General features: G+C 49.1%; 1 protein-coding gene across 3 annotated transcripts in view; it reads right to left on the bottom strand.

The window, feature by feature from the left end:
* Positions 1–24,948, bottom strand: part of TTC39A (tetratricopeptide repeat domain 39A) — a 48,462-nt gene that overhangs the window by 20,761 nt on the left and 2,753 nt on the right. The window contains exons 1-4 of one of the 3 annotated variants that reach the window (XM_019742882.3): positions 15,432–15,824; positions 7,374–7,478; positions 2,164–2,295; positions 1,215–1,291 (exon numbers count right to left, since the gene is read on the bottom strand). In XM_019742882.3, coding sequence (XP_019598441.1) covers positions 1,215–1,291; positions 2,164–2,295; positions 7,374–7,478; positions 15,432–15,469 — 352 coding nt within the window. In that variant the 5' untranslated portion in view covers positions 15,470–15,824. Of the gene's footprint in view, positions 1–1,214; positions 1,292–2,163; positions 2,296–7,373; positions 7,479–15,431; positions 15,851–24,948 lie in introns of those variants that run through there. The other 2 variants (XM_074334707.2, XM_074334709.2) reach the window with 2 other exon arrangements.

The following is a 24,948-nucleotide window of genomic DNA, read 5'->3' on the forward strand; positions in this document are numbered from 1 at the left end:
TCTTGGCAGGAGGCGTGGGCCAAATCCTCCCACCCCCACTTTCCCAAAAGCCAAGGGAGCCTGAGTCAGCACCCTCCCCATCCCTATCCACCCCATCACCCAGCTCTGGTTCTTTCATAGCACTCACCACTGTCCCAAATTAGTCTACGTTTCCCCCGCTTGTTCCCCCACGCCCACCCCACCACTCAGAGTGGCAGCACAGGGCCCTCAGCCTGCTCTCTTTTTCCCCAAGCACCACTCTGGTGGCTGCAAACCAATGCCCCTACATTGCCGAGCAAGGAGCAGGCACTGGGTCGAACTGATGAGTGAAGAATATCCTGATCTCGGGAAGCTGTGGGAGTAAGGGAAGGGGACCTAATCAGCCTGGAGTCAGGGAAGACTTCTAGAAGGACATTTGAATTGAAAAAGGAATGAAAGGATGAGACAGGAATAGCTTTCTAGGCAGAGGCCCAGGAAAACCAAACAACTCAGAGGTTTGGGGACCCCTGAGCCACAGGTGGTTAAAATGGAGTAAGGTGGGGAGAGATTGAGGGGGGAGGGAACGATGACGGGAGGCAGAGAGCCTTCAACACTGGTGGGAGGTTACAGATTTGGTCCTATGAGCAGCAGGGGGTCATGGAGGGTATGAAGAAGGGAGTGACAGCTTCATATGCACTGTTTCTTACTGGAAACTTCTAGGGCTCTCAAGGTGGGGAAGGCCATTTGCCCCTGCACTGAAGAGCCTGAAATTGCTCATGGTTGGCTGCTGCTATCGCCAGGACAACCACATGTGGTCATGGCACAAAAATGCCACATAGGCTCTGGCAGCCCAGACCATCTCTTCCACTGCTTTTAGCTGTCTCATCCCAGTGTGTCAGCTTCTAAAACCACATTCCCTCTGGGGCACACGAGATCACTATGATAATTAAACCAGTAGACTTAACTGCACAATGCCTGAGCAACAAAGCACACAGACCTTGGGACAGAATTTTCTTTCCTGGACTTCCAGGTTCTTAGCAGGTAGAGCCATCCGGTAAGTGAGTCTCCCCCTTCATGTGAGAGCCACTCCTCAAAAGGCCCCAGGTTTGACCCATGTGTCCTGGCATCCAGGCCAGGGCTCAGCCCCCTCGGTGACGACGAGGTGGAGGACAACTTGCCCTTCCCATCCCACCCTGGGCCTGGACCAGGGCTGCCTGGGGCCAGCAGAGTTGAGAGGACATCCTGGGGGGCCGCACCTTCCGTGAATTGGTCCATCGTGGGGCGGTGCACCAGATTACTGAAGGAATCTGTTACAGAGGACTTCTTCCGGTGCCTAAAGAGGACAAAGAGGCCTTGGATCATGCAATGAAGGTGAGTGAGGGGCCCAGGTGGGCTCTGACATCTTCTGCCCCTCCCACAGGACTCCACACACAATGAGCTCCTGGCAACTCCCCCAAATCCAGGGCTTTGCCCCTGCTGTTGCCTCTGCTTGGAGCCCTCTCCCCTCCTCCCTCTGCTCCTAGTCATCCTTCAGGACCCAGCTCTGGCATCACTTCCTCCAGGAAGCCTTTCCAGCTCCTCCAGCTGGACCCCCATGACCCTTTGAGCTTCCCTGAATCACGCTGGGATGTCACTATCTGTGCCTGTGTCTCCAACCAGGCAGTGCAGGCATCAGAGGGGCCAGATCTGATGATCCCCTGGGTGGCCAGTATCCAGCACAGGGCCTAGCCTTGGCCAAGCACGTGTGTGCCCAACGAATGATGGCCACCTGTACATAGTTGGGGTCTACTGGTTCATTGATTCAAGCAGTTAGCATGTACTGAACACCAATTACACACTAGGTCTTGTAACTGGTGCCTTCATTCAGCCCCAACAATAACCCTATCAAAAACCACATCCATTTTATAGATGTGAAAAGTCAAGTCCCAAGAGGGACTTGCCCAAGGTCAATGAGTTATTAAATGACAGAGCCAGTATTCATCTCCTCCCAATCAGGCCTCACACCTGGGAGCCTTTCATTGAGTGGCTCAGACAACAAGGTTCCTGAGGCAGTGCTGACAGGGACAGCTCTTAGCACTTGGGGACATGTCCTCGTAGCCAAAAGGAGCAGCACTCTTAATGGCGTTTTTAGGCACTGGAGCAGGCCAGGGTGACAGAACGTTGGGCCTCACGACCCCTCATCCCTGCCCACCCTGTGGCCCTGACCTCTGACACAGCAACTGCGCCTCCTTCATCATGTTGCCAGCAAGCAGGATGTCCTGAGGGTCAAAGGTCATCATGGCCTGCATCTCCAGGATGGTGGCATACGTCAGCGAGTGGTACATGCTCTCCTTGGTTCTGCCAGAGAGGACATAAGAGTGCCAACTCTTAAAACTCCAGAGGTAACTGGCCGTGTCAATCACCCACCATCCCCTCTCCCATTCTGCATGGGGGGGAAATGGAAGTCCACGGAGGGTAAGAAACTTGCTCAAGGTCTAAAGACCTCAGATGCCAGCTGACTGGCCCTAAGTGATTTTCCAAATGTGAGCCTCAGTTTCTTTTCTGTTCTGTAGAGTTAGCAGCAGCAAGGCCGCTGTGAAGACTCAAAAACGGGGTTAGCAATGTTGGCCTGAGGCCAGGGCCTGTCTCTCATCTTCTGCCTCACCTCCTACAGGTGGAGCCCAAGTCCTGTCTGTGGGATTTTTTCTGTCCTCAGGCCCCACCACTGGGCTCCTCCCATCCTTGTTCCCTGGACCTCCTTACTGGCCTCTCACCTCTTGCCTCTCCCCATTCCATCAGCTGATCATGTTGCTCTTGGGTTAAAACTCTCTGGTTAACCCCTCCCGTAGCTTCCACATCCTGTGAGGTAAGGCTTGGGTCCAGGGCTCCACACAACACAGGCCCTGCCCACCTCTCCAGCTCAGCCCTCTTGTCACTTCTGTTTCTGCCCTGTGATCTGGTCACATTCAAGACAACCACACATGCTCTCCTCAAGAAAATCCCATACATTCCCTCCTGCAGGTCTTTGCCCATGCTGTTCCCTCAGCTTGAAATATCCTTCCCTTACCGCCTCATCTTCTGACTCATCTGTCAAGGTCTTCAAATGCCTCAAGGGCCACTGAGGATCCAGGGCTCTCTCCCCAGGGAGCCTGGGTCTATAACTGCTCACAATGAATGTATAACCGCAGAGGCTCTGCCTTCTCCCCAGACTGTGGGCACCTCAGGGACAGAGCTTGTGTGGGACTCACCTCTGCCCTCAGCACCAATGTGATGGGACCAAGCGAGCCTGCCTCTTCTCCAGCCGCCCTGCTTCTCCACAGTCCCAGACCTATCAACTAAAGGGTGTTTTGGGGCTGGGGGACATTTAGTCTAACACAGGGAGAGAGCAGCAGGCAAGGAGGGATGGGAACAATGCCAGTCCTTCTCTGTGCTTGGGGAAGTCATAGCATATCTAGGCCTTGATTTCTGCTTTTGCAAAATGGGAACAATAATGCTGGCCTGACCACATCTGCGTGGAGCTAGCTCGGCAGTACTTTTGCCTGACACACAGTAGGTGCTGCAGTGGTTTCATTCCCTTCCCTACACCCCCTCGTTAATTATTTATGAATCTTCTCAGTGCCAGGCTTATGCTGACAACTTGAGGGCAAAGAAAGATGACTAAGCTTTATAGACTGTTCTATTGTATAATCACATGACTTTACCCATTTTCCTGCCTTTCTCATTCATGAAACACCTCTATAAATTAAGTTGCTTTTTAACTTCTGGGTGACCCTCAGGTGATATTATCCTTGCTCGTCAAAGGTTTTTGAAGGAAAATAATGGTTGGTTCATCTTTCACCAGCCATGGTAGGTGTCAGGACACCTCCCAGGTCTTTGCTAGAATTGCTTAATCTGAGAGCAGTGGCTTGTGGGAAGGAGGCCACAGCCTGCAGTGGGGGCAGAACTCAGGCTTCAGATTCTCTCAGACACAGACTGGAATCTTGGCTTTGCTAGTTACCAGCTGTGTGATCCTAGTAAGTCTTGTAGTCTCTCTGAGCCTCAATTTTCTCTGTAAAATGCATACCATAACCATTCTCTCCTAAAACTTTGGGTGGCTTAAATAATCTAGGGCCATATCACTGATGCTCAATAAATGTGAGTCCCTCCATGTCCTGCCAGGGTCAAGGGTCATTGCCCTCAAGAAAAGCTTTGTCCTTGGGGACAGGTTTCTCTGGTAGCACAGAAATCCATGCCTCCCCACATAATCACCTCCCACCAGGCCTCTCTAACTCTCAAGCCCTTGCCTTTTTCTTCTTCTCTCCCCTAATCCCTGCCTCCCAGGCCTGAGTCCCGGACTCAGCCCCACCCCCTCAGCCTGTTCCTGGGCCCGGAATGAGGAACAGCCTCCGCAGGGCAGCTGGCAGGCAAAGTGGAATTTCTAGTCTGAGTCCCAAGGCCACGACATGCTCCTGAGGGCTGAGAATCCTGGCCCCTCCCAGCCCACCACCTGGAAGCTCTTTATGGACTGGGATTTGGGGTTCAGAGGTATGACAACCCCTTTGAGCTCAGACACTCCAAGATTAGTTTGCACTCTACAAAGTTCTTGTGTGCACATACAGCATCCAGCCCCCTCACCTCTGAGCTAGACTCAGCTCTGGAACATGATGCCCATGGGGATCTCACTTTGTGGGCCCAGACCGGCTGTCAAGATGGGGGATGAGGGACACTGGAAGAACCCTCAGAAGAGCTGGTATTGGGACCAGGGACTCCTTGGCCACGTGGAGGTCAGCTAAGCCCAGGGGCCTCCAGCCCTACCCCCCTCTACCAGCAGCCAAGGCGCAGGTCCTTGTCAGCTACTTGTCAGCCATCCTTGTCCCCACCATCTGGGCCCCCTGACTCTGACCCAACCCCCACCGATCCTTCCTGGGGGATCCGCCCCCCCTCCCAACCCAGCCTAAGAGCCCACTTCTGAAGACCTCTCTGGGTGAGTCTGCTCTAGGCTAGAAGGCAGAAGCAGTCCCCCTGCCTCCAAGCCTCTTCTTCCTTACGGAAGCCCCCCAACCCCACTTCCTGGTCCTCTTAGACCCCACCTCACTGCCTTCCTCTCCAGCCGAAGTACCTTCTAGGGGCTTATATCCCCAGTCCACCTTCCTGAGAGGCTGTTGTAAGACATCATGATCACCACACCCTGGGACCCCCACCCCACCCGAAGCTGGGCCACTGATCCCCAGGCAGGAGAACAATGGGTCAGTCAAGTCTAGAGAAATTGAACAGGTCAGGCTTGGAGACTTGGAGAAAGAGGTCCCCTGCCTCAAAATTTGCTTCTCCTGGGTGGGGGGTGGGGGTGGGGGGAACAACGTAGGCGGAGGACAACTGAGAGCTGAAAAGAGGGGATTAAGGGTAAGCAGGCAGTAGACGTAATTAGACCCCTGGCACCTCACCCCCACCCCAATCCCAGAATGCAGGAGGCAGCCACGGGATCTCTGTCCAGGCCAAGGAATGGAGGAGTCTTCTCTGGAGAAGCTGACATCTGGGGCCAGCTCTCAGGCAGGACATCCCAAAGCGGATGACACCACTACAAGACAACTTGCCCAGACTTTCCAGTCGGCCTTTGCGTGAACTCGCTCCTAAATATGACCATACAGATAGCCAGAGACCAGCAGGCATTCAGGAAAGCCCCCCCACACACACACAAGAAGAGGATTCCCTTCATTAAATAGAAATAGGGAACCTAGAGAAAGCTGAGATTACGCAGGAAAAGAATAAAACATTTTTAAAAGAGATAATATTCTGTGATAATAATAACAACAGTAGGTACTTATTAGAGTGCTTGCTACATGCCAGGCCCTCTCATATTCCAAATAGAGATATAAAGGACAGAGTGCGCCCATAAACCAAGAATAAGATGTTTTAGGGGGAAAAGAACATTCAGAGAACAATGAGGAACACTACGAAATTAATCATTTGATTACAGAAATAAAGAAAAGTCAATAGAAGGACTTAATGATGAAATTGAGGAGATCTTCCAAAAATCAAAGGAAAAAAAGATTAAAAATTGCAAATTGTGGGCAAGGGCAGATCAAATATCTGACTTAAAGACAATCGGGAAAGGGAAACAGAACGTGGAGGGATCATATGAGAGAATTTCCTACAACTGAAAGACAGAGTCTCAAATAAAATGGACCAAATAAAAAAGATCTACAGTCCAGCACATCATAGTGAAATTTCAGACTTACAGGAATAAGAGAAGATTTTAAACATTTGTGGAGGGGAAATAAAGATCACATGGAAAGATAGCAGAATGAGGGGTCTCAAGGTCACAGCAGATGCTAGCAAACAGAATACCATGCCTTCAAAATTCTGAGGGGAGAAAATTATATTTATGCAACTCTCTTAGGAAATTTTTAGAGGACATGCTTTAGTAAAATGAGGGAGAATACAAGAGAGAAAAAGTCGGTATCAAACAAAGAGGAGAGAAGGAAAGGGAATTCCAGGAGACAGCTGGGAGATGGCTGTAGACACATCTGTCCTCCTGGGGACTGGTTTCCAGGAAAAGGAGGAACTGAGCGCTCACCTGCTATTTCTGAGCATTTAGGGAAAAACTCATAATAGCATGATCTGATGGAGTGGCTACAAAGAGTTCAGCATAAATATATAGCAAATTAGGCAAATGAAAAAAAAGACAATTATTAAGTCCAGAAAGGAAATGTAACCTTACAATGTATTACTTGCCTCTGCAAGGAGCATTAATTACATAGTTATAATAATATAGACATTATTGATTTAGCCAAATATTGTGATACGATGATAAGAATAGGATGAGGGAAGGGAGATGAGGTAAGGGTATAAGAAAGCTAAATTCTTGTCTACCAATAGATGATGTTTAAAAGTAAAAAGTTTTAAAAAAAAGAGTGAATTTGATGGTATCTGAATTTTATCTCAATTTAATTTGTTTTTGAAAAACTGAAAAAAGTGATAAGTGAAGAAAGAAGGGTATAAGCATTCATATTTAGAAATAAGGTGGTAAACACTAGAAGAAATGGCTAAATGACCATCATTATTACCCTAAAAAGTTTGAGTAAAGGTAACTCAAGTGGTTAGTGCTTTGGGGAAAAGTAAAGAAAAGGGGCTATGTGACAGCTTATGGGGGAGATACTCCCAGTGGATTCAGTGGAAACAAGAAATCAAAGTGGAAGAGGCCACAAGAGCCTATGGGAAAGGAAGTCACAGTGACCTTGGGGAGGACATGGCTGTTCTCAGATGTGGAATGTGGAGGCCCATTTATGGGACTCTCGAGGGTCATAGCGACCCAGAAGGCTGAAGGCATTCAGTTACATGGGGATCCTCTCACATAAGACCTCTGGCTCTCCACGACCCAACACCCACATTCCTACAATCACATGTGCATGCGTGTACACACACACGCACCCCAAACCCAACCTGGGCTTAAGCCTCACCTGGGTTTGAGGTAGCTGAGTGCTTCTGAGAACTGGTTGGTGAGGAAGAGGTCCAGAGCGGTCATACACTGGTCCAGGGCCTCATGGAGGCTGCTCACAGGAGTCCTGATGAGAGAGACATGGGGTGTGATGCGGGAGCCCTCAACCCCACTCCCAGCTGGAACAGAGCCTCACACGGCACACTTGACGTCCCGGGTGGGCCTCGGATGCCTGTCATGAGCTCCTCCAGGCTGCCCACACTGTACTGGGACACAAGGACAATTTGGACCCACCTTTAAGTGTTCCTAAAGGCGGGAAGAGAGCAGAATGGGGTATCATCTGAGATCTGGTAGAGGAGATTGGGGTGGGGCCAAGGACAGGGGGGCAAGGGAGCCTCAGGAATAAATTTGTCTTACCCCTCACAAAGGTAAAGGGAGTCTTTGTGGCCCTTCTGACCCATTGGGCTTTCCACCCACTAAATCCCACCTCAGTCCTTTTCTTCCTCCTTCTCTAGGCCTTCCCCTGCCCTCCTCGGGCCTGCACTCTAGAACCCCAGAAACACTGTCACAATGGGCTGTAGCGGGCAGCAGGCCTGTAAGAGCTGCCCAGGGCCTTTTATACTCAAGGGTCACCTTCCCAATGGCATCACTAGTATACTCCAGTCCTTACATTTCTCTCTAGCTCTTATCACCTTCTGACATATATGTTTTACTCATTTTTGTGTTTGTTGTCTGTCTCCTACCACTAATATAGAAGCTTCCTGAGGGCAGGAATCTTTGGTTTATTTAGTGCTGTATCCCCAGCATCTAGTATCTGGTAAAAAGTGAGTTTTTAAAAAATATCTGTTAAGTGAGTAATGAATGAATGAATGGTCTAAGGCTAGGAGAGCAAATCTCTGAACTTTTTGGGCCTCAGCTACCCCATCTGAAAATAAGAGATGAAACTAGGAGATCCCAAAAGTCCTTTCTGATGATCTCGAGAACGCTTGTTTTTAAGAGGTCTCTTTTGAGTAAGACAAGGTTCAAAACGGGCCTTGATGATCTCGCTGAAAGGAGATCCTTTTCCCTAAAAGTTAAGAGAAAGTCCCTTCTCCACTAAGTAAACTCATACACATAATTTAAGGCCCAGGGCTAATGTTCCCTCTTCTGTGATGTATCAGCAGATCTTCCCAAGCAAACTGAAATGTGTCTACTTCAAAACTGAACTCTTGTTCATAGTCCCAAATCTGTTCTTCCCCAGCCTTTGCCACCTTAAATAAATCTCAAGCCAGAAATCTGATCGTCATCCTTGACACATCCCTCCCTGGCCTCCCTCATCTACTTTATCACTAAGCCCTATCAATTCTACATCCTGAATGTCTCTTAACCCACCTCCTTCTAAGCCCACCTCCTTCTATGCCCACCTCCTTCTATGGCCTCCAGAATAGGCCTTGTGTGTATCATCTTTCTCCAGGTCTGATGGAAGACCACCCCTTTCACTCCCGCCCCCTCCTACCTTTTCTCCTTCTCTCTCTCTGTTAGACCATTTCATGCTGTATTTCATGTCTCTTTGCCACTTCTTTGACTCTGTCTGTTAGAGTCTGAGTAAATTCTTTAGATCTTTCATTTCACTAATTCTCTTTAGGAGTGTCTGATCTGTTACTTATCCTGTCGACTGAATTTTTCATTTCAATGATTACATTTTTCATCTCCAGAAATTCCACTTGGTTCTTTTTCAAATCTGCTTGGCCATTTGGGGCAGTATTTTCTTCCCTGCTTATTGTTTCAAGTCCACCTTTGATTTCTTTCCACACTTTAAACACAATTATTTTTATTCTATATATCATAATTCCAGCATCGAAGACTCTCAGAGAAGCTAATTCTGCTATTTCTTGCTTCTGGTGTCTATTGCTCACAGTGACTTGCTTCCTTGTGTGTTTTGTAATTGACCATTAGCTCCTATTTGACGGATCCCTTTGGGGTGAGTACACATTCCTCCAGGGAAAATTTTCATTCACTTTGGCCAGGTTTCCTGAGCAACTACCACCCTGAGACTACTTACATAATGTTTTTAGTTTAGTATTTCCAGGACCACACAGGTAGTGTGTATTTAAACTCAAAATTTGTGTGAGGACAATATTTATAATTTTCTAGGGAGCCTTTTTGTCCCCACCAGAACTGTTGTCTCCCTTTGCGGATGGGTGGATACTTTTTTCTGGTCAATGCCCCTATTTGCTGAGGATACCCTTTGAAGGTCCGAGATTCATATGGTAGGGGTTGGGAGGCTAAGTTCCAACTCCTCACACTGTGGTTGGGTTGGCCCTGGACCCTATTTCCCATTCTTTGAGTAGCTGTTAAAACTCAAGGTTCTGGGGTTCTGGAATTTGTAAATACACCCAGGTTGCTATGGCTTTATGTCCTTTACCAGCCTGATTTCAGCTCCCTCTTTATTCTTGGCTTGAGAAGATTTCTGTTACTTCTGTGGGAACTCGGGAATATATTTTAAAGGATGTCTGTTGTAACCCATTCAGCCTCTAGGTAGTTTTTTTAATGTTGGGAATGTTATTTTCTCTAATCTGTCCCTTTCATAACAGACAAATTTAACTTTTTTAAACCCCAAAGTGACCAGGTCACACTTTTGGGCTTGAAATTCTTCACTGCCTTCTCATTACTCATAGGATAAAGACCCAGTGCCTTTCCATAGCCAAAAAGGCCCTACTAGCAGCAGCCCCTCACTCTCTTCATGGGGCACAGCCAGTATCTTCCTTGGGGCCCAGGCCTTCGCCTAGGGACTGGTCAGTCCACCTATCTCAGTTGGTGAAATCAGTGAACAGGCGGTGAGCACATATGGGCCTGGGTGTTAGACTGGCATTCTCTCCTTAAGACCTTGCTAAGGCCTGTGAAGTGGGATTATTACCGTCACCACAGATGAGGAGACTGAGGCATAGAGGAGAGGTGACTTGGCCAAGGTCACAGGCCCAAGCATTGGTTCTACCCCAAGTTTCTGCTTGAGCCAGTGCCCACCAGCTTAGCCCCAGGGAGTCAAGTCCATTGTCCTGGCTTACATCCATCTCTAAACAGTTCTAGAGCCAAGAGCCTGCCTCCCATTTTTGCACACACCCTACCACCAACACCACCTTCACCCCCCCCCAAGGAAGAGCTTCTGCATGTTTGAACTATCTGGAGAGAAAGAGGCACAGACAGATGGACAGACGACATATTACCTCCTTGGCAGCCCCAGCACCTCTTCTGCTTAATTGTAGTGAGGTGGGTCTGAGGTTACCTCTCCAGCCTGGGAGCTACTTTGGGGAGGCCCTAGGGCTGATTTCTCTCCTGCCCCACCCCCACCCCTACCCCTACCAAAAAACCACTAATCTCCAGCTCCAGCCAGGCGTGGGGACACAGAGTAGATCCAGACCTGGGCCTGCCCCTGAGGAGCTCACGCTCTACAGGAGGAACAGATGCAGCCAGAGGCAGAGACAGCCAGGGCCATCAGGGCTACCATCGTAGGAATGAATCACTGGGGGCTAAGGAGGCCCGGAAGTGAGGGTGGGGCAATCAAGGAAATTTTCTGGAAAAGATGGCACTGACTTGAGGACAAGATGGAGAAAGAAGTCTAAGCAGGGGAAAGAGTGTGAGCGAAGGGCTGAAAACATGATTCCACAGTGAGGAGGAGGCACAGCCATTGGGCACAGCAGGATGGCAGAGGCTCTGCAAGGCCTGCTCAGTGGAGGGGTCCTGAGGGGTTGGTGGCTGGCTGGGGAGCTCAGGAAGGCTGGGGACATGGGCCCCATTTGACTTAACAACCAACCCCTCATCACCATGAAAATACCACTTCAAGTTATCTAAATTGATGACTAATTATTTCACTCAATCATCCCACCAGACGTGAGAGGCAGCCACTCTTATCTGCATTTGACAGACAAGGAAGTGAAGATAGGAACCTAGTCTGCTCCTCCCAGGAGCCTAGAAGACAGAAATGATTTCTGCAAAAGCAACCTCATCAAACCTTCCTCTCCTGGCTACAGCTGAGGTCCCCACTTCTGCACAGATTGTCCCCATGCTTTCAAGGTCTTTCTGCTCCAGGACACCCTGCCTGGCCCAGGCCAATATATCCCTGAGCTCCCAAGTGGTGATGGGAGCCTCTCCACTGTGCCTTGGGAAAACAAAGGATTGGAGGGGGGCACTAAGCTGGATGGAGCATGAAGCAGGGCTGGTAACCAATGCCAGGAGCTTTGGCATAGTTGGGAAGGGTGGCTTGAGGCCGAAGTGAAAAGGGAACTGGAGGGGTGGCTGGGTTAGCTCCATTGGTTAGAGCATGATACTCGATCCCCACATGGGCCAGTGTGAGCTGCGCCCTCCACAACTAGATTGAAACAACTACTTGACTTGGAGCTAATGGGTCCTGGAAAAACACACTTAAAGTAAATAAAAGTTAAAAAAAAAAAAAGAAAAGAAAAGAAAAGAAAGGAAAGGAAAGGAAAGGAAAGAAAAAGAAAGGAAAGGCGGCGGTAAGAAAAGATGATATAGGAACATTTGTGACAACATGGATGGATCTTGAGAGTGTAATGCTGAGCGAAATAAGTCAGACAGAAAAAGCAGAGAACCATGTGATTTCGCTGATATGTGGTATATAAACCAAAAGCAACAAAAGAAGAAGACAAACAAATGAGCAACAGAAACTCATAGACACAGACAATGGTTTGGTGGTTGCCAGAGGGTAAGGGGGGTGGGGGGTGGGGGGTGGGAGATGAGGGTAAGGGGGATCGAATATATGGTGATGGAAGGAGAACTGACTCTGGGTGATGAACACACAATGGGATTTATAGATGATGTAATACAGAATTGTACACCTGAAATCTATGTAATTTTACTAACAATTGTCACCCCAATAAATTTAATAAAATAAAATAAAAATAAAAAAAAGAAAGGAAAGGAAAAGAAAGGAAAAGAAAAGAAAAGAAAAGAAAAGAAAAGAAAAGAAAAGAAAAGAAAAGAAAAGGAAACTGGAGGCTGAGAGGGAATGTCGGGCAGCCTGGTGCTTTAATTCTCCTCCCTGTTTTAATCTGCCTGGAAGCTGCTACCCTTTTGCCTGATGGGCAGGGCTGAGAGGAGCTGGGGGACCCTCATTCCCCGCTGGGGACAGAAAACCAGGCTGTGCTGACCCTAGTCAGGGTGAAGTGTGTGGGGGACAGGTGAGGTGCGTGGGGGACAGTGGATGCAGGGCAAGGACGTCACTTAGGGTGCGACTGGAGTCAGAGCTGGCTTTCACTCTCTGTTCCACCATTCAGTGGGAACTTTGGCTCAGAGAGTGAGGCAATGTACATATGAGGACCTGTCACTTCCAAAGTGACTTTTCTTAATTGCAAATATGATTGTGACTCTATTTCCAAAAAATTCACCTTGGCTGTGGCATGGAGTGAGGTGGCATGACCTAGTACAGCATGGCCTTCAAGAGTTTTGACTAAGTTTTGCTTTGTCTTGTGCACCTGAAACTAATTAAAAAAAAAAAAGAAAAAAAAAACAACAACAAAAAAACTTAAAAAAAAAAAAAAAAAAAAAAAAGAGTTTTGAAAGTAGATATCCCTGGACTCAAGCTGCAGGTCGGCAATTACTTGCTAGAGAAACCTAGGAAGGTTCTTTAACCTCTTTGAGCCTCAGTTTCTTCATCAATGAAATGGGACTTACAATGAAATGGGAGGTAGGGAACAGCCCTACCTCCCAGGGTTGCTGTGAAGAACAACTGAGACAATGTAAAGCACAATAAGAAGTACTCAGGAAATGTTAGTGATTGTGTTTTTTTCCCTAACATTATGTAGTTCCATCGTCTCTTTTATCAAGCAGCATTGCTTTTATAATGAAACTAAGTAACCTTAAAATATTGATTGTCCATATCACATGACCCAGCGATTCTACTCTTATGAATCAACTTAGAAGAACACTCACATATGTGCAAAGGACAATCATATGAGAATATTCATTATCTGAATAGCAAGACACTGGCAACCACCTCAATGTCCATCAAGAGGCTTGATAAACAAATAAATAAATGGGGGTCTCTATATCGGTTAGCATAGTATAAACATCAGGGCAAGTGGGGACCAGAGCTGCAAGGATCTAGAAGGCTGAATCTCAGAAACCTGAAGCTGAATGAGAAAAAGCAAGCTGCAGAATGAATAATGCTGTATGATTCCATGTGCATCAAAATTTTAAAGTATGAACAAACTACATATTTTTTTAGACTTACACACACTCAGCAAAATAAAAACAATTAGAAAAATGATAAAACCAAAATTCAGGATGATGATTATCTCTGTAGAGGGAAGTGGAGAGAGGGTCCACCGAGGCTCCATTCAACAGTCTCTGCCATGGTTTGTCTCTTAAAAAGAATAATATGGAAAAAAAAAGGGGCCATAATGTTAATATCTGAAAAAGCTGGATGGCAAGGGCATAGAGTTCATTTTATTACTTGCTATATTTTTCTGAAGGTTTGAAATATCTAATGATTTTCAAAGTGGTCGAGATTTAAACCTTGGTTTGTTCACCACTGACCCTCATACACAGGGCAGGGCCCAGAGCAAGCCTCAGGAGTGTTTGTTGAGTGACTGAATGAGTGTCTATGGGAAAGATGGTACTGCATTGCCCCTGCTCTGCTCAGACCCCAACAGGATGGCACTGACCAGGGGCAGGGGCAGAGGCAGGTGGACCCGTGCAGCCTCAAAGAAAAGTGGGACCTGGAGGGCATGCTGGGGGGCAGGTATGGTTTAGTATGAGGAAAACCCACCAGTGCTAGAAGAGTGAGCTCACTGCCCTGGAAGCGCCAGAGGAGCCTGAAGTCACAGAGAGGACTCAGGCTAGGATGTGAGTGTGCAAGGAAGAGGGACGAATGTAGCTTCCAGCCTGGGAGTTCAGGATTCTTTGATAGGTACCTTGCTCTGCCTGCCTTCTGATCTGGAAACCACTTTTCTGGGCCCGAAGGGGTGGTACTCAATCATTACTGGGCAGAAGAGACTTAAGCAGGCTCCAGATTTACAAAGACGAGCCAAGAGCAGGAAGGGAACAGTCAGCCAGCCTCCCTATATTTTCCAAAGGAGGGACCAGAAGTCTAGGAAGGATAAAGGACTTAGCCAAAGTCATACAACAAAAATAGTCAAGACAAGACTCACCAGACAAACCTTTTGCAGGCCAGGGTGTCCCCCAGCCACCCAACTTCCAAGCCTTCAGCCTGGAATGCACACAGACCTTGTGGAGGTCTCCAGCTGACACCTGGCACCAGCCTTGTCACCTCCCTGTTCATATGGTAGCCCTGAGGCCCTTGGCAAATATTGTCCCTGGTGGCGAGGCTCCAGGAAGGGCTGGCACCCATCCCAGCTCACCTGGGCAGGATCTCCACCCTGCAACGTCCCAGCAGTCCAGGCTCCCAGCAGCCACCCCTTCCCCACTGGGGCCTAGGAAAGGCAAAAAGTTAATCCACCTCTCCCAGCAGCTGTCACTGCTACAGGGGCAGTGTAGAGGTCCTACCGGGTTCCTCTGTGGGGTTAGGGTGGGAGTGGACAGGAAAGCCACGTTGAAAGTGACAACACCCACCTTTATTACCCGGTTCCCGCTGTGCCCAACGGGCCCTGCCGGTTCATTTCTAAGCCTTTTAACTCCTCCAAATATCCCTGACGATGAGGCAGTGTGACCTGCGAGTGGAGGCTCTGATATAAGAAGAGCTGGGTTCAAATCCCAGGCCCACCTCTCACCTCCTGGGTGACCTAAAACAAGTCACATAAGAGCTATGCCTCAGTTTCCTCATCTGTAATGGAGGTGATAATAACAGAGTCCACTCACAAGTAAACGCCACGAGGGGAGGAAGGCGGCTCTGAAGCTAGTGATGACCAGTTAACTACAGATTCATGAGAAAGTTGGGACCCAGAGGGGAGTGACCACCCAGGGTCGCCAGCGCCTCCACTCTCCTGGAGCCACAGGCGAGCAGACCGGGTGGGGGTGGGGATGCTATGCCGCCCCAACAGGGGGCTAAAAGCCGCAGTGCGGGCCGCCGGGGAGGCCCTCCCGGACCCAGCCCGCGTCCCCTGGGCCATCCCAGCCGCGCACTTACCCGGCAGGCAGGGCGCCCGGGGCGCCGGCCGTGGTCATCGCGGAAGGGGGCGGGCAGCGTGCCCCCGCCGGACGCCAGCTGCGGCCCAGGTGCTGCCGCCAGAACCCGAGCCCGTCGCTATGCAGCGGAGCCGCGGACGCGGCTGCCGGGGAGGAGCGCGCCGAGGGCGGGGATGGCGGCGGGGCTGGGCCAGGCCTTGGGCTGCCCACCAGCGCAGTGGGGCCAAGGCTGCCGCCCTCCTGCGGATTGCGCCCCCACCCTCGGTTCGGACAGGTGAGAGCGCCGGGCACCCACGGCCTGCCCGGCCCATGCCCGCGTACCCTCTGTGCGCAGTCCCGGGGACCAAGCGCTTGCTCCTTCCTCACACAGCCCCACCTCTTTGGGGTCAGAAAGTTCTCCTAGACCTGAGATCCATCTCCCTGTCACTCTCCTCTGCTCCACACTCCAGCCTCACAGCGGCCCCCACCTGAGCCCTTCGTCATCCAACTGCATTCATTGGTGGGGGGCATTCAGGCAGAGAAAGTCCGGGCCTACAGAGTCAGGCTTGGATTTTAATCCCACCCACTTGCCACTGCGTGACTGTGTTTAAGGAGACAAGAAAGCAGAAAATAAAGCAGTTTAACACTCACTGCTGGCCAGCAGGTCACAGTTACCTTCTCAAATAATCCCCATAACTGTCATTTTACAGATGGGGAAACTGAGGCATGGAGTGCATGTGACTTGCTTAAGGCCACTCACCAAGTTGTGATTGGAACCCAGCCCTCCTGACTACAAAGCTCACACTCTTGCCTCCTGCCCTCCTTGGGACCCTCTCCCCTGAATACCCAGTGATTACATCGGAGATCACCCATACCACTCCTCAGATGCCCACTGTGTGCCCAGTCCTGAGGTACATGTCTAGAGCCAGGGTTGAAGCCAACCTGGTCTCCTGGCAGAAAGAACCACTGGCCAATGAGGAGTTAACCAGGCACCACCCCCAGGCCCCAGATGCTCTTTACCATGACTCATCAGAGCACATGGCAGCCATTAGAGCTGCCCCTTCACAAAGGCAGGGGACAGAAGGAGGGGGGACTCCAGTGCCCATGGATCAGCCCTGAGCTCCAGGATATGAGAAGAGGAAATAAGAGGAGCTTGCAGAAGCAGCCACAGGGAGAAGAGGGCTTGGACTAGGTCCCGGGTTAGCCAGGCGGATTGGACCTGGTGGCAGAGAGGAGAGGTTTAGGGGCTTACTGTTTAAATCTAAACAGGCTACCTGGAAAGGTAGTGAGTTCTTATCCTGCCCATATGTGAGCAGAGCCAGATGCTCATCCCACCTGTCATGCAAGGTGTCATGCAGGGTCTCTGGTCCCGCTCCCTACATAGGAACGCAGGACATGGTGAGGCCAAAAAGGAACACCCACGGAGCCACAGATACGGGAGTCATACCACTACATTCTTGCTGGCGGCTGGGTTGGAGACACAGGAAGCAGGAGCCACACGATCCGCAACCTGCCATCCGCTTCTCTGTCTGCCAACCAACCTCACTTGCTAGGTGCAAGCCACCGTGCTAACTGCAATCCGCACTTGCTAGCTCAGCCACCATCTTCTTGCTAGCCCCCATTTGCTGCTAAGGTAGCCACGGCAGTTATATTAGTGGCCAATGGCTCACTGGTTACAGCTGACAGCCAACTAGCCACAGCTGATGGCCATCCAATCACAGTTGATGGCCATTTACTACCCGAGTAAGCACCTTTCCATGTGAGGGCGAGAGCCTGGAAACTGCACTCCTGGCTCTGTCCCCACACCACCTCTGGGATTCTCAGACACAGGCACAGAAAAGATAATTAACTACAAGGAGCAGGCTAGAAAGACATCTACCATCAGCTATAGAAATCCAGCTAAGGAAGAGTGCTACATAGACTGGAGAGGTCTGGGGGGCTTCGTGGAAAAGGTGAGCACAGAGTTGAGCCTTAAAGTTTATATTATTTATACACAATGAAGTCGTGGAAAGCATGCACCATATAGGAGAACAGGTGGGCAAAAGCACACTGATGACAGCTGGAGTTTACAAAGCTGGTGTAAAGAGGAGCCTGGGTGATGAGGCTGGGGTGCCCTATCACACGCCATGCGCTTTCAAATTTCCAGGCTTTTACACATGCTCTTCCCTATGCCTGGAACACACCTTCCTCCTTTGTCACTTATTATTTATTCATTTAACCATGAGTCAATTCAGATTACAATAGAAATACTTCTTAAAACAAACAAAAGAATACAAATTTACCAAAGTAAAATTGCCAAGGTCCTCCCAGGCCCTTGGGAGGGACCAGGTGAGTGAGGGGATCTGAAGCTTTATGCTACATTAACTTCAAGGTAAGTCTTTATTATATTTGACCAACATTTATTAAGAACCTGCCATATGCCAAAACTCCTACTTGCCCTACAGGTTTCAGTTCAGAAGCTGCCTCTTCCAGGAAGCTCTCCCTTTCTGGCTGTGTCAGAGGCTTCCTGGGCACACACTGGGCACATGTGTGTGTGGTGGTGCTGGAGAGAAGTTTCTATGTGACTATCTCTGTCATCAGCCTGACAGCTTCTGGAGGCAGGGGCCTGGCCACACAGCTCCATGTCAATGCCTGACGAATCGCTAAACACTAACACTGGGCCCAGCATTTTACCATTTTCCTCCAAGGTAATGATTATAATAATGACTGATGTTCATCAAAGGCTTATTATGTGCCACACATGTTAAGTGTATGACAAAGATTATCTTATTTAATGCTCACTTTTAACCACCTCTCTGAGCCTCAGTTTTCTCATCAGTAAAATGGGGATAATAATAATACTGCCTACTACAAAGGGTCTTTGTGAGGATCAAGATTCATGTATGTCAGATGTGCAGAATAGTGCCTGGAATGTAGCACAGTGCTGTGTAGGTGCCCTGACGATTGCGGTGGTAGTGGTGAGGTAGATGCTATTACTCTCCCCCTTTTACAGATGACAACTGAGGCTCAGCAAGATAAGCAGCCAGACTGTCTTCAGAGCTGGGAGTCCCCACACAACAGTGGCAGTGATGCTGGAGCCACTCACATGGTGAGTCAGAGCATCCGAGTGGCTCACCTCGCAGGAGGGCTCCACCTGGGCAGTTCCCATCCCCCAGGAGCTCTGGCCCAGTCCCAACCCTGAAGCCTGTGAGTCACCATTATTTCCACCTCCCAACCCAGGTAAACCTGCTCAGGTCACCTGCCAAGCCCTGGGGACCAGGAGAGCACCCTGAGTCTGGATCCCTGCTTCCCCTGCCAGAGGATCTGTTTCCTGGTGCTTTGTGTCTGGGAAATATCAGGCCTGCTTTTCTCCCTCATATTCTGCCCAACCTGCAAGAATAAATCACTGGGCTCACCGAACTTTTCAATGGCCCTGAGAACCTCCATGGACTGCCTTCTCTTGTACCATCTCTCAGCTTAAGAAGGCCCTCAATAAACATCTGTTTAGTGAAACTGCCTCAAAATGCTCCAGAAAGCTCCATAGTAGCTTTATCTCCCATCCTACAGGAGCGAAAACTAAGTTTTGGACCAAGTGTGACTTGGACTCAGGTGTAGCCATAGCATCAACCCAGGTCTTGGATCTTTAGCCTGTAGCGGAAGTGTGTGGATATAGGGGTCAAAGAAATGGAGAGATGAGCATGTGAAAAGTGATGCCATTGCTGTAAAAAGAGCTTATGCTGTGAAGTCAGTGCTGCCTCTCCCTCTCTGAACCTCAGTCTTCCCATCTGTACACCCAGGATAAAAGTCCCAACCTCTTAGGGATGCTCTGAGGCTACAGAGCATTACTCGGGTTATCTCTCGTCCCTGTCTCCCTTCTCAGGCCCTTCCTCCAGCCCCTCCCCTGGCATGAAGCACCCTTGCCCCCCCCTTGTCTCTACCAGCCCAGAACTCCCCCTTCCCTCAGACTCCAGAGCTGTCCCCCCCCCCCCAAGCCGGTGACTCTAAAGCAGGTTGTCATTGTCTGAGTGAGCCCCACCCAGCAGGTTACAGGCTTGGGCTGGTTAATAATTGACAAGTAAGCAGGCCCATCAGCAAAGGGCCCTCGAAGAGGACTGTACCACTAATGGTTCTTAAGTATTCCCTGGAGAGGGGCCCTTAGGGAGAACCTACGCCTGCTCCTTGGGGTGGCCTTCTCCCACTCCATGGACTCTGATCCCCACTAGCTGTGTAACCTTGGGAAAGTTATCGCCCCACTCTGGTCCTTAGTTTCCCCCTTCCCACCCAAGATCAAGAGGAGAAAAGGTTGGACCAGGAGCTCAAGGGCCTCCCTCCTCTGGTTGTTCTCAGTTCTGGGATCTGAGCTCTTCTACCAAAGTCTGGTCTCCAGGAGCTGCCAAGGGTGGGTCTAAGAAAGAAGCCCCAGTCAGATACAAGGGACCAAGAACAGTTGTGATTGGAAAGAAGAGGCAGAGCTCTAATGAGGGGCTTCTGGCATTGATTGGCATTAGAACTTGGGCTGCAGAGCCAGGAAGATCTGGCTGGACTCCTGGCCCCACCACATTCTAGCTGTGCAGCCTATAGCTTGAGGCAGCGCAGGGAGTGGTTCAGAGAGCGGGTCTGCAAGTCAGGGCTTGCACCCCAGTCCTGACACCTGGACCGGTGACTTCATTTCTGAAATTTCAGGGGATGTTGATGTCACCAACCTCACTGGGTTGTTGCAAGGATTAAATGAGATATTATGCATAAACCACTTGGAATAGGGCCTTCTCGTTATTCTTTGAGCTTTAGTTTCTTCACCTATAAAGCAAGGACAACAGGATTGTTGTGACTATTAAATAAGCAAATGGACCCAAAAGAGATTTGGAACCATGCAAGGCTGTCTAGAAAAGAGAGATTTCCCCTAAGATGTGCACCCTGACCTGGCCAGGACCACAAGGACAGTGCGACATCCATTGGACATCTACTGCATACCTTCAGGGCAGATGTTCTACCTCACGCACTGCTGGTGGGAGTAGAAAGTGGCACCCTCTTTCTGAAGGTCAGTTGGAATTATAGATTGAAAGCCTTAGAAAGATGACCCAGTAAGACCCAGGCAGCAAATCTGTCTTAAGAAAGAATCACAGACATGAATATTTATGGTACAAAGATGTTTGTCAGTGTGTTCTCTATAACAAAGACACAGCTGGAAATAACCTAAATGCTCATCCATAAGGAGTTAGTTCAATGAATTATAGTGAATTTGTAGGGGGAACTATGCTGCAGATATTTAAATTGTGTTAATGGAGAATTTATTTGCCTGGATGATTGCATTGTCTTCTAACTAGTTTCTTTGCTCCTCCCCTGTCTCCTCATTGTCTTTCCTCCACACAGCACCAGACCCATTGACCAGATTGTGTCCTCTTCTGTTCAGAGCCCCACACTGGCTCCCCATGTTGCTCAGTACAAAAGCTAAAGCCTTCACATGGCCATGAGTTCCTGCATAACCTGCATCCCCATATATCTCTCTGGCATCACCTTCCTTTCTTCTCTTTCAGCCACACTGGCCTCCTGGCTCTTTACCAAATATGCCAGCACACTCCTACCTCAGGCCCTTTGCACTTGCTATTCCTTCTGCCTGGAATGCTCTTCCCAGATACTCACAGGATTATCCCCTCACCTCCTTCAGAGCTCAGCTCAAATTTCACCTTCTCCCTCAGGGCTTCCCTGACCATTCTATTTAAGATGGAACCTATGCCCTCATACTTTGAATTCCTTTTCCCTGCATTATTTTTTCCTTAGCACTTGATATCTGACATCCTGTATATTTTGCTTATTCATTTATTCTCTGTCTCTCCCCGTTAAATTCTATACTCCACAAAGGCAGGGATTTTTCTTTTCAGTTTTGGTCTTTAATGCATTTCCAGCGCTCAGAACAGTGCCCAGCACATAGTAGATGCTTAGTAAATGTCTACTGCATGAATGAGTTTTCTAGAAGATGGGAAAATATTTTTTTCAAAGCAGAATACAAAATTAGTACTAAAAACAAACAAACAAAAACACCAGTGTCTGTGCATTTGAGAAAACATGAGGAGGCCTCAATTTCCTCATCCATTAGAATTGGAGAGAAGAACTACAGTGGATTGAAGGGAATGATGCACGTCAAGTCAGGGCACAGTTGAGTGCAGGTCTCACAGTTCTTACAGATCACTAAAGCAGCAGGGTAGCAGGGTAGGAGGGTGTTCTAGAGGCAGGGGTCTAGTTCAGAGGCTGTCCAGGGGAGAGAAGCTGGGGCTGGAGGGATCAGTGGCAAGTGAAGGAGGAGAAAGTGGCCCTTTGAGTGCAGTGCTGTGCACTGAGCCTGTGGAGATGTATCTCATCCCCTTCTGACTGGCCTGTCCTGTGCTCAGGGCCAGTGCTTGGATGTGCCCTTCAGTCACCTAGTGTAAAGGAAGTACCCACCCACCCATTTTCTTGGAAAGACAGCAGTCACATTCAATCTGAGACTCAGATGCTCTATCTGAAGGAGGGTGTTTCTTAGATGGACATGAATTCTTACGGGAGGTGGGTGTGTGCCAGAGCCAACTCTGTGAGCGGGTAGGAGGAACATGAGTCCATGAGAGGAACCAAGCAGCGACAAACCTTTTTTCCATGGGGAAAAAGCGAGTCAAAGGAATGGAGTATCTGGCCCAGGTCTACCTGGACAGGGCGCCGGATGTCCCACCCAGTGTCGTAAGTTCTAATGTAATTGTACTGTTGGGGGACATGGGTCAAAACCAGTTACTTAGTAGGGTAGAGGAAGGATTGTGCACAGCAATGGATATCTGCGTTGCTATTCACCTGAGAAGGGCAGGTCTTGGGAAAGAAAAGGAAGGCTTGGGCGTCTTGGGTTGAGAGAAAGTTCCTCCTCTCTCCTGAGAAGGAAGGAGCTGGAAGACACATATTGGGCCCTCCCAGAAACAGAAGTTCTGCAAGAAGGTTCCTTCTGGGATGTCTGGGGGACTTGGAGAAGGGCCATTGAATCATAAAAATCTTGTTACTTTTTCCTGCCTCCTAAGGTACTCTGAAAAGTTATAGCCTTGTCTTAGTCGAGCTGGTAAGGAATTAGAGGAAGGGTCTATCTCACTCTTGGGATCAGGTGATAAATCAGAGTCCCAAGGACGACTCCCCCATATGCCCTCCAGTCCAGAGTGGTGGTGGTGGGGCCAAGGCTGGGAAAGCCACAGTCTCAGGAGGGTGGTGGGTGGCACAGGCCCTGAGGACTAAACAATAAAATGGAGTCACTCTAGTCAAGCTACTAAAATCAGGGAGTTTGAGAAAACAATTCTATTCTTGTTTTAGCTAGCCTGGGAACTTAAACTTTCGAACTTTCCAGTTCTGTATCAATGCCTGGATATACATCAAACCTCCAGATAACCTTCTGGCTCCCCCTTGAAGGACTAAGGAAAGAATGTTCACGTATCCTGACCACCTGACAACCCTTATCCAGACCACCAAGTACATGGGTGGGTGGGTACTTCCAGTCAGCTAGAGGATTACTATCTCAGGACAATCCAGAAGATCACTCTTAGCATTTCTTTCTTCTTCAGAATACTCTGAGTATTGCTTAGTTGTGTTTCCGGTTTGCAATGCTGAAGATCCTTACGCAAATCTTTATCATTTGTTTTTAGCAAAAGACTTTGTTCGACAGTCCCCAGAGGATGCCATGAGGGATAGTTCCCAGCTCCCAGCGTGTCAACAACAGCTGGGAGACTCTCAGAGAGATAGGCAGGGGTGCGCCAAGTAAATCATAATATGGGTACTTCATGAAACTATGGCTGTATTTTAAAGCGCGCTTAATGGTCACCTCTATGCTACAGCACCCCCCACCCCCACCTGCTTTTAGAGAATAGTTTCTCCTTCCCTTCTCTCCAGCTCCGTTGGATAAATGGGAGGCACATCCTATTGCTTGATGCCACCTCTCAGGACACAGTGATTGATTGAAGGAAGGGCTGATCGGAATATTTCCCTGAGCTTTTCAAACTGGAGCTGGTGGAGAAGCCCCTTCTCCTGGCTTGGGAGACTAATCATAATGACCAGTAACACTCCTTGGTATGTTCCCAGCACCAACTGTGTGTCAGACACTGTTCCCAGTGCTTTCCATGAACTAATTCACGTAATCATCACAACTCTGAGGTAAGTTCTAGCATTAGCCTCATTTCACAAATGAGGAAACTGAGGCACGGAGAGGTTAAAGACTCTGTCCAAAGTCACACTGCTAGGAAGTCCCAGAGTCAGCATTCAAAATTAGCCGGTGTGGCTCCAGAGTACTTTTCACAGCTTTGTCTTCCTGTCCCTGGACTTGAGCTTGGGAGGTGCTGGTAGCCATGCCTTGCAATGAGTACAGAAGTAGGTGAGCCCTAGGAAGAGAAACTGAGGCAGACATTTTCAGGGGAAGGACAAAGCAACTAACATCACAGATTTGAAGATATGGAAATGTGGCATGTTGGCAGAACTGAAACTACAACCTAAACCACCTATTTCCCATTGACCTCTAGAAAGGACCAAAAATGTCCCAAGTCAGAATCACTCCATAATTGATAAAGAGGGACAACGGTTACTTGGAGGTTTTCCATGGTATCCTCACCAGACTGAGGATCTGAGAGGCCACAAAGTGCCTCCCACACCACAGCCCTCTCCTACCCTCTGCAGCTGTTCTCGGCCATAGTGGGTAGATCAGAATCCCGGGATCAGTGCTTCAACATCGTAGAAACTTGGCATTTAAAATCACAAGTCTGATCATCACAGATGCCTCAACTTGCAGGATGTGAGAATCACAGAGGTGAAAATTCAGCACTGCCCTCAAGTCCAGATCCAGTCGCAAGGAAGGGACCCAAAGCTGCCCGAGGATTCCAGTCACCAAACTAGAACATCCTACCTGGAGGCATCTGAGAGCTCCTTGAGTTCAGGCTCAAACCGAGAGCAGGAATTCTGTTGACAGCAGCCCCGGCCGTCCTCAGCCTCTTGGCTGGGCTCCTCCATTCTCGGGGAGGCCCCTCTCACCCATAGCAGCTCCGCCACTTAATTACTCTCTCAAAAACAATCTGCCTGCCCGTACTTTGGCCTTTGTTCCTGGTGCCATCTCCTACAGGAGCAGCCATGAGAAGGGGCTACTGATATGGCTGGGAAGGGGCCCTATTAGTAGGCCGAGTTGGTAGTGGTCTCCACTGTGTAAGATGCATGGGCATCATTGCCCTCGTGTAACAGTTCTTGGCTACCTAATCCTGCTGCCTGGAATCCCACACTTGGCTCCCAAACCTCTCAGAACCCCCTCTGTTCAACGCAAATACCTCTGAAGGAAGGTTAGCATATATCAGTGCAAGAAGGAAGTGAACTCACATTTACTCTACACTGACCGAATGTGTCCCAATGGCTACCTATTAAGTCCTTTACCAATGTGACTTCACTAGGTCTTCCCACTGCTCAGTGAGTAGCTATGATTTTGCAACTGAGTAAACTGAGGCTCACATAGATCAAGTAACTGAATTAAGGTCACAGAGCCAGTAATGGCAAAGCAGGGGCTGAGCACTCTTCCAACCTCTTCA

The sequence above is a fragment of the Rhinolophus sinicus genome, chromosome 14 (genome assembly GCF_057876585.1).
Source record: "Rhinolophus sinicus isolate RSI-liver-muscle chromosome 14, RSI-T2T, whole genome shotgun sequence".
NCBI classification, from domain to species: Eukaryota; Metazoa; Chordata; class Mammalia; order Chiroptera; family Rhinolophidae; genus Rhinolophus; species Rhinolophus sinicus.